Raw genomic sequence first — 10,365 nt, forward strand, 5'->3', positions numbered from 1 at the left:
TTTGGTAAGGTGCGAAAAGGCACATAACCTTCCTTTAGGCATGATCTTGATGCCACACCCCATTGTACAGACACGACCAACTTTTTTGACAAGCCTTTACCCACTATAGCTAGATCAAACACTACCTCAATTCTCCAAGTATAAGATTTAACAAAAACAAACAAACAAACACATATCCTTTACATTCGAGCATGCATTTTTGTCATCTCTCTTAAGCAAAGAACGAAATTAAATGCTGCAAGATTTCTAAGCTAGGGACGGCTCTGAAAGTCTTGCATTCTGATCCACAAAGTCATCTCGATCGATCTGTTGCTTCTTGCTATCCGTGCATGCACGATCTATCGCTTCTCCACTATCTTCTCAACTCCTTCAAAACATAATGAGAAAACATGTTAGCTTTCATATAATATTTCTTTCTTAAGAACATAAAAAAACATTTGGTACTTGTTAAGGCATATAGTAAGAAAAAAAAACACTCGGTCAAAAGAAAAAAAAAAGAACACTATGGAAGCTAATAAGATGTGTTGGACATTTTTGACAATTTGGAGTTGCTAATTATCTTTCCTGGAATGATGAAGGGTGAACTATCAACTAGACTAGACTAGAAACAATTCAACCTTGTAGCTTGTGAATGTCAGAGATATGTTACTAGGCCAAAGATATTGGGCCATGCATCCCTAAAATCACTGGGCCTTACAATTTGTTTAATTCTTTGTCTGAGTCCCCCCCCCCCCCCCCTGAACCTTTATGTTTTGATTTTTAACGAATACCTACCGACAGAAGAAAAAGGAAATAAGGAATAGCCTACCCACAAAAGTAGAAGGAAAAGAGGGACATAACTTTGCATTATTAATTCATTGATTATTGACCATGTGTGGGTCACACCCAAGCCCTAGAAACACACACACAGACACACAAAATGTATAACCGAGTTAGTTTTGTGCCTGCTTGAAACCATCATAGGAATTTATTTACTAGTAACAAGTTGAAAGGAATATATATGCATTGAACTGAAAGACTTAAGAAAACATTATCTAACAGTTCGAAGGGGAAAAAAATAATCCCAAATGTGTGCTCAACGCTGAACACATACAGAGAGAAACTAACATACCTTCAACCTACAGCTTACTCCTCCGCAACAGCTCAGGAAGAACATGCCCAAGTTTAAGCATTATTTGGACTATAACTTGTACAGCTCGGCTCCCATGTTGCGAGTTGCTGAAGCATTTCCTCTCCTACTCCCGAAAGAAACACAGGAGTACACTGGCATGGAGGTGCCGTCCCCTGTGGTGTCACTCGGCATCAGGATATGCTTGGCCCCAGGAGTGAGCTTCATCAGACCAGTTCTTTGCGCTTGCATTTCAGGAATGGCAGCTCTTGCAGCAACATTTTCTGCATTTCTAGATGGACATGCTGCATCTCTTCTGCTGCCAGAAGCTTCTTCAACTATCATCCGTCTTGGATGAGTGAATGCAAAGCTTGGAGAGTTGTGGGGGTGAACCGATGATCCAGCTGAGACCACACCATATGACCGAGGCAAATTAGCATCACTTGTAAGAGATGGACTCCCCAGCAGAACATTTCCATGGTGCTGTGAGCCTGACAAGTAGCTGAATCGATCGTCGTATCGCAATCGATCTCCAGATAATGCATTGGTCGTGGGGAATGAGTGGCTCAAATTCTGAGGGGCAGTGTACCTGATATGTGATTGACTTGGGCTTGCAGAATTTGCTGAAACATTGGGCACACTTTGAGCTTGTAAAGAGAGATAAGGCCGTCCTTGTCGCGGCAATTCCAAGAACAACTTTGTGGGATGGTCTTCAGTATAGAAATGTGTCCCAGACACATACTCTCCTCTGGTTGTAGATACTGAGAGATCTTTGCCCATTAGACGCACAGTTTGTCCAGCAGCAGGCCTACACTCCTGCTGCACACCCATTTCAGAATGAGAACTTGAAGCCACTCCAGTTGATGCATTACAATCTTGGGGAGGAACTTCTCCTTCATTGGAGGGCTGGCTGCCTCCAAGATTCAGATTGAAGGCATAATCACCATGAGACTCAGCAAGTTCTCCTGTCAACTTCCGTGAAGAACCAACAAAAAATGTGTCAGACACTTCCATGAACTCACCGTGCAAAAATGTGCCTGGCGATATTGAACTTCTAGCTCTTTCTAACCCAGACTCAGGAACGGACTGACATTGAAGTCCATGTGAATCCAAAGACAGATCCTGCTGGTTTTGTCGTCCCTCGTCAATAACTTGCACATCAGAGTCTAAAGGCTCATGCTGTCTAGGCTCATGATTTGGATCCTCTGGATTTGACACATATGGGTAGTTCAAATCAGTAGATTCTGGCAGTGCCTCATTCAGATCAAACAAATTGGAGGACAACTGTGTGCTGGTGAGCTCAAGAGAATCCTCATGATCTGTACTCTTGCTTGCTTCTTTAGTTGCTGTCTCCGGCATATGAGAACTACAGCTTTCTGCAGCTATGTGCTTGTCCCCTTCACTGGACATGTCCGTGGATGATGACGACGATGACGCCAAAGCATCCGAGAACAGCTTGCAGATATTTTGCTTGTTAATACCAAGCACATCATCAACTTCTGAGAATTTTACACGCTTCACCGATTTGCGGCAGACTTCAATGACTTCTGTGCCTTTTGGGTCGCCATGTTTCTCCTTGACCATTTTGACAGATGTGTGCCTTGTGTATTTCTTCAGAATACTATGCAAAGGGAGCATTTTCTTCAGGTCATGCTGTTTCCCCACCTTGTTGGTAGCGCTTTTACTCTCGCTGTACCTTTTCTTATCAATCTTCTTGTTGTTGTTCTTATCTAAGTTAGTGATCTTTACCTTCTTCCTTCTCTTTGAGTCTGGAGACCTTTCCTCGTCTGTTCTTGCATGGTGTACACCATCAGGTCTCCTTGACGCTTGAGGAGTATCCAATCCACCAGGCAAATTTGTCTTGTCAAGTGCTTCCTGCATATTTGAGCAACATCAGTGGATAATGTGGAATATAAATAAAAGGTAAACACAATAATATAAAACAGTCAGATTACCAGAAATAGCCAGGTTGTGTAAATGACACAAAGGAAAAATTAGATTGTGTAAACTACAGAACGGAAATTAGATTGTGTAAATTATAGAACAGAAATGTGTCGGGTGCATATCCATAGAACTTCGAAAAGGCAATAGCTAATTTAAAACAAACAATATAAGTCAAACTCTTAATTAAGATCACACTTTTGTCAAAGTAAGATAACTATCTAACGAATGCAAAAAAAAAAAACACTTGTGGGGAACTTATGTTAGTTCTTAATTAATTACTAGTTGTTTAGGATTGTGGAAATCTAGAACTTGTGTGCACCACACAAAAATGATGCTGGTGCCAAGGCAGCTAATGTCCACACGTATTTCAACCTCAGAAAATCTTACGACTTAAAAAAAAATTTGCTGGTAACAGTTATTGAATCATTTTATCTCAGTCTCATGTGTCATCATGAAAGGAAAAACTAGTTTAGAATGCGACCGCAACAAGGCCTAGACAGACCAAAAATTTCTGACACCGTATAGAATAAGCAACTGTGATGATGTGTGCTAACACGGATTTTTAACGCTAGTTATGTGGAAGTTTGACATTAACATGGTTGTGTCACATTTCGAAAGTGTTAATGACACATTTCAATAAACTTGATGCAGACATCACAATTACAGGAAGTGTAAATGAAGCATATATGGATATATAAGAACGTTCTAGACGTAATAATGTGATAATACTCGACCAGTTCTAATTTTTTTTAAGACAGTTTAAAGAATGGCAAGATATAAATAACAAGTTCTATTGGTATTACTATATATGAATTTCAGAGTAAGATTCCATGAATTAGTTGTGGAATTAATCTTCAAGGGATTTAACACACGATGAGACTCTCTTGCATGTGTGTACTTGCAAGTAAAAAAACATAAAAAAGGAACAGGCGCCCGACTATATTTTGATCATTATATACTCTACTTAAAATAATACCCACATATGGAATAAACTTAAAATCCTACTACTACTACTATCCCTTTTGTCTGGTCAACTAGCTAATTATCGGAATTAATGCCATCATATCGAGCATATGGTGACAGGCTGACAGCGATAACCACCACCACAACCAAAGCATATGCTTTGACGGTGTGTACTATATGTGGACTAGACACATTTTACTGGCCAGCTATCTGCACACATACCACACACACTACATACACCCACAAATGGGCAAATTTTATTTTTCCTAGACCAAAATAAAAAATCAAATGAAACACCACACATGCAGGCCATGATGAATATCCAAAGAGAATAACGCAGAAAATCTCGATCTAGTATAATTGTCTACTCCACGTCCCTCTCTTGTATAATGTATCCGTCCTGCCGGACCCGAAAATATGTGCCCGGCCGGACACACGCAAAGTACGCAACTCACAATTCACACAGTAGCAAACTTAGCTACCTGCCGCAGGCAACTAGTGTTACTACCACCACCGGTTTGATCGATGCACGAAAAGGCAACGCGACAGATCAAAATGCAACATATAGTACCAGCAGCTAGCCTGCTTCCAGTACAGTTATTTACTGCCTACTAGTGGTAATTAATTAATTAATTAGCCGGCTGGCCATGCATTATTAACTGCTCAATATTCTATTTTTCACTCACTGCATAAATGCTTATCCCAGCAATTAATTAATTAATTAAACTATCCCGAGCGCAGACCAAATATAATCACCTATATATATGTTATTGAAGATTGAAGACCAGTTAGAAATGGTTGATAATATATGCAGTGACGAATGGACTTGGCACGGGACAGATGTGATGCAACAATCCTTACATAAAATATGCTGCACCAAGCGCATTGGGTCAACAAATAAAGCAACCAACTAATTAGTCCCATAATAAGCACGCGTAATTGATGGCGCGCCCGTCCAAAAATAACAGTAAATACAGCTGCTAAAACTAGTAACCGCCGAGAAGTAGCCGCTACACATAAGCATATTTTGATATAAAATAGAAATTAAAGTAATTTAGTAAGCATATGATGCATAGTAAGCACACGTAATTGATGGCGCGCCCGTCAAAAAAGGATAGTGAACACAGCAGCTGCTAAAACTAGTAACCGCCGAGACGTAGCCGCCACACATAAGCATCTTGCATCTTTTGATACAAAATAGAAATTAAAATAATATAGTAAGCATATGATGCATATTAAGCACACGTAATTGATGGTGCGCCCGTCCAAAAATGATAATGAATACAGCTGCTAAACACTAGTAACCGCTGAGATGTAGCTGCTACACATAAGTATCTTTTGATACAAAATAGAAATTAAAGTAATTTAGTACGCATATGATGCATAGTAAGCGCACGTAATTGATGGCGCACCCATCCAAAAATGACAGTGAATATAGCTACTAACACTAATAACCGCTGAGACGTAGCCACCACACACAAACATCTTTTGATACAAAATAGAAATTAAATTTAGTACGCATATGATGCATATTAAGCACGCGTAATTGATGGCGCGTCTGTCCAAAAATGACAGTGAATACAGCTGCTAAACACTAGTAACCGCGGAGACGTAGCAGCTAACCGCGTGACATAATCATATTTTTTATCTAATGGAACAAACAGAAATTAAAGTGATTTAGTAAGCATACAATGCATTATGTCGCGAAGCGAAATCTAAAGCAATCATGGCGTCCATCCCAATCTCAATCCGAGCAAATTCTATCTAAACAATCAATCAGCGGGGGAACATACTACTGGAACGAGACCACAAGTGACAGGCGATAATCATCATGGCATTGCCAGGAAAGGGAGGGTTGGGCTGGGCTGGGCTTGGGCTGGACCACACACCTTTATAGTGAAGTTTCCCTCGGAATCACACGTCTCTGCCGCTGCCGCCGCCGTCACCGAAGCAGAAGCAGCCCCCGCCTCCTCCTCCTCCTCCTCCTGCAGCCTCCGCTTCCGCTTCTTCTCCCTAGCTCGCCGCATGATCGCGCAGAGCGCCTCATCGTCGTCGTTGTCGTTCCCGCCGCCGCCCGAATCGGAGGAGGGAAGCGCGAGGGGAGGCGCCGCCGCGAACAGATCCGATATGGACCGCTTCTTCGGCGCCCTCGCCTTCCCCAGCGTCCTCCTTGACGGCTTCGTTGGCGGCGGCGGCGGGGACGGGGATGGGGACAGCGACCAGGGAGGAAGGGGCGGCGCCGTGGCCAGCTCGTCTGCCCACCACCGGAACCTCCTCGCCTCCATCGGCGGCAGATCCCCCGCACCGAGGCCGTATAGCCTCCTCCCTTCTGCCCCCGCCGCTCCCCTTATGCTTGCCGTGTACTCCCTTCACACAAAATCCCCCCACCAAATCAGAAAAAAAACACAAACCATCCGAGGGAAGCAGGCCGTCGCCTCCACCAACCTGATGGAGAAAGCGGCGACGACCGCCATGGATGTGCTCCGATCTGGCCACCGCAAATCTACCCAAGTCGTGATTGAGGGGGAGAGGAGAAGAGAGAGAGTAGAAGGGAGAGAAGCCTAGTGGTGGGTAGTATTTAAAGGGCACACCGATTTAGAAGGTAATTAAGGTATTTTTGTCACTGGGATAGAATTATCTTACCCACTTCCCGCTCTTCTAATCGCCTTAATTTTTTTTAACCAAACCCCGCTCGCCTCGCCTCAGTGTCGTGCCAGGGGGCGTGGGGCCCACCTCTACACCACCAATTTACTACTGCTGACAGCGACGTGTGAGTGACGGATAGCGGCCAAATTGGGGGGGGTGACTTTTTTTTTATTTTAGTCGAGGCGGGGACGGAGGGTGACGTGGCGAGATCCATGCCGTCGGTCAGAAAGGAGGTAGGGCGCACACGGCAGGTGTGTGAGTGTGCGTGTGTGTCGATCTTCACACGCACGAACGTACAGTATACTACCCTCCTCCCAAGTCCCAAGTCGGTTTCGCTACGTCCACACAACAACAGCGAGACGTCTCCTTCCTCTTAATACAACAAAAAGATGTTGGGGGATGATATCAGCGTGTACCTTTTCCTTTGGATGACGAGGAGACGAAATGCTTGCACGATTGCGTGAAGTAATCACATCTTTTTGTTGTTGTTGTCGCCGTCGTCGTCGTCTTGTTTGGCTCTTTTTCTCGACGAACCGGAGAAAAGAAATGATGGACCGCTGCAGAGAAACTTGGCGTTAAATAGCTTAAACTGAAGTGTAAACGCGTCCGGAGTCATAAGCGTGTCTGCTTGGCTGAAACCACACGTCCCTGTGACTGCTCCTACACTCACACATCTCGTGCTATTTGGCACATGTTTTAACAAGAAGAAGAATGCAAAATTCCATGTAAATTGGTAGCATCGACTTGGATATCGATTGGTTCACCTGATCTAGAGTAATGGAGTACATTTATGACTCCGCGTCGTAGATATATTTTTTCAGTAATTTTCTAATAATAGTTAGCGCTATTTCTTTGGTTAAAATTAGGTAACTTGTGTGATAAAGTTCTGCAGCACATGAATAATTATATATTGTTCCTTGATAAATGTTTGTATTTGCATGTATAAAAGAAATAGTGATACAACAACTTCATGTTATTTCCCATGAATCTATTAGTAGGATGGATTCACTAGTCACTACTACTGCTATTTAAGAGAGCAATTTGATATTTTACAATATATTAAAAAATGTAACACACACTATTTTATATATATTGAATTTTCGAGGAGATACATGCATGCTTAGAATTTCTGTGAGTAATATCAGGAGTTAATTAAGTATGTTTGTTTTTTTATTATTTTTACTTCCATAATGGGGGATGGAAAAAAGCTACCAAAAATGTGCCACACATTAAAGTATCATGAATCACTTTAAACACAAAAATACACCATAATAGACAAAAAAAATGCCATGCATATTGGACTAATTAAGTTTCATCAAATCTTTATATACGGGAGTACAATAAATAATTACTTGTTATAAATCTAGTATTCTAAAACCGGCGACTTTTCTTGCAAATCAAAAGAGTACTCCACATAGCACGAAATTAGTGAGACATGAATAACCTCTGCATAACACATAGGAGTCTGCAGAGCTAGCTAACCAGGTAGGCCCCTTTGTCCTTTTGTTGGGTCACTAACTCAGGTACTAGTCACCCCACCTAGGCTCGTGAGTCACTATTTGCTAGACGGCCGGTGGGAGAAGGGGACGCACTAGCCTAGACCTTTTTGGGGAACTTTTTTTTTTGGTAAAGACGAGACGGAGTGACGTGGCGTGATCGGCGCCATCAGTTGGGAAGATTCATGGTGGAATCACACGGCTGCATATGGTGTGGTTTGAACTGGTCGGCACACATCACATATGAATCTCTTATCCCTTCTCACGCACGAACTTACGCCTGCATCCGTGTCCCCCTACTCAGTCGGTTTCACTACGTCCACCCAACTACAGCGAGACGTCTCCTATAGTAATACAACAAAAAGATGAGTGGGTAATATCAGCATATCCCTTTTCTTTTCTTTTTTTTGGTTGAAACATACACCTTTTAGTTTCTTCGGGTGATAGAGAGACAATATACTTGTACGATTACATGAAGTAATCGCATCTTTGTTTGTATTTTGTTTTGTTGTTTGGTTCTTCTCTTTTGTCCAACTGAAAAAAAAAAGAGTTGGACCACAGGAGAGAAACTTGACGTTAAATAACTTATACTAAACTTTGGACATGTCCAGAGTCATACGTGTGTTGACTAGGCTGAAACCACACGCTCCTGCCACCACGCCAGCAAGCACATCTCGTGCTATTTGTTTCTTGTTTTAGCGAGAAGACGACTGTAAAGTTCCATGTAAATTGGTAGCACTTACTTGAGTATTGAATTTTTCACCTATTCTAGAGTAATGGAGTGCATTTATGAATCCATGTCACCGACCGGTTGATATTTTTTTAGTATTTTCTAATAATAGTGAGTACGATTTCTACTGCTAAAATTAGGTAACTTTATGGTAAATTCTGCAGCATATGAATACGTTATTCCTTGATGAATGTTTGTTGGCATGTATAGAACAATAGTGATACAACAGCTTTTGTGTTAGTTCCTATGAATCTGTTTAGAAGGATGGATTCATTACTATTGATATTTCACAATATTTTAAAAAAAATGTAACACACACTTTTTCCACATAATATATAGATCGAATTTGCAAGGACGTGCATGCTTAGAATTTATGGGGGTAATATCAAAATTTAATTAAGTACGTCAGTATTTTTTAGAATATGGCTTATTTTTACTTCCATAATGGGGGATGGAAATTAAAAGCTATCGGAAATGTGTCACACATTAACAATGATGGTATCATGAGGTACTTTTAACACTAAAATACACCATAATGGCAAAAAACATGCCATGCATATTGGACTAATTGACTTCACCATATCTTTATTAATGGATTACAATAATAGTTACTTGTTACAGATCCAATATTCTAAAGCTGACGAGTTTTCTTGCAAACTAAAAGAGTAATCCATGTGGGACAACATTACTGTGGCATGAGTACCCCCACATAACGCATACGAGCCAACAAAGTTGGTTGACCAGCTAGGCCCGCCTGTCCTTTTGCTGGGCTGCTGACTTAGGCACTAGTCATCCCACCCAATCTTGTGAGTCACCGTTTGCTAGACCGACTAGTGGGAAAGGAGAAGGCCCGTTACCACCTTTTGTGGGGAACCTTTTTTTTTAATATAGGTGGGACGGGGTGACATGGCGTGATGGGCGCCGTTGGTTAGGAGGATGCATGGTGGCATCACGCGAAGGTGTTGGGGATGGGTTCGAATTGGTGGATGCACATGGCAGGTGAGTGTCAATGCTACATCTTTTCTTCACATGCCCTTTCAGTGTTAAATGCTGGCGACACTTAGAAATTCAGTGGAATCATAATTTGGAGTTCTTTCAGATGATCACCCTAGCAAGACTCAAGTTTGCTTAGAGGGGCTTCCTGGAGGTTTTCTTTTTGGCAGCATGGCACATTTGGAAGCAACGAAATGGTTTAATTTTCCAGAATATTCGGCCCTCCTTCCAAGCTTTGAGATCACTTTTTGTGAAGGAAGTTCTTCTGCATATGTGCAGAATGAAGGATCCCTTAAAACAAATTGTTTCTGATTGGTTACAAACTTTATAGATTTTATCTGATTTTTTTTCTCTGTAACTTTGTAAATATTTTTTGAGTTCTATAAAATTACACTGCTGGGCAAAGCCCTGGCAGTATTTCCGATAAAAAAAATAACTTACAGCAAAGCGTGGGGTATCTATCTAGTATCCATAATCTATCCAAT

At 41.7% G+C, this 10,365-nt stretch overlaps 1 protein-coding gene across 1 annotated transcript; it reads right to left on the reverse strand.

Moving 5' to 3' along the window:
- Positions 1-6,599, reverse strand: LOC107276816 (uncharacterized). The gene is made up of 4 exons (XM_015775384.3): positions 6,461-6,599; positions 5,905-6,382; positions 1,112-2,983; positions 1-367 (listed from the first exon to the last, which is right to left on the reverse strand). The coding sequence occupies exons 1-3, from the start codon at positions 6,487-6,489 to the stop codon at positions 1,181-1,183; spliced, it is 2,310 nt and encodes a 769-aa protein (XP_015630870.1). The 5' UTR covers positions 6,490-6,599; the 3' UTR covers positions 1-367; positions 1,112-1,180.
- Positions 6,600-10,365: the final 3,766 nt, after the last annotated feature.

Source organism: Oryza sativa, chromosome 1 (genome assembly GCF_034140825.1).
Source record: "Oryza sativa Japonica Group chromosome 1, ASM3414082v1".
NCBI classification, from domain to species: domain Eukaryota; kingdom Viridiplantae; phylum Streptophyta; class Magnoliopsida; order Poales; family Poaceae; genus Oryza; species Oryza sativa.

Excerpts from the sequence above, each read along its gene's own strand:
- LOC107276816 (XM_015775384.3), bottom strand. The coding sequence starts at position 6,489 with ATGGCGGTCGTCGCCGCTTTCTCCATCAG. Across the intron at positions 6,383-6,460 it reads GTCGCCGCTTTCTCCATCAG|GGAGTACACGGCAAGCATAA; the intron begins GTTGGTGGAGGC and ends TTTTGTGTGAAG. Across the intron at positions 2,984-5,904 it reads AGGGAAACTTCACTATAAAG|GAAGCACTTGACAAGACAAA; the intron begins GTGTGTGGTCCA and ends TCAAATATGCAG.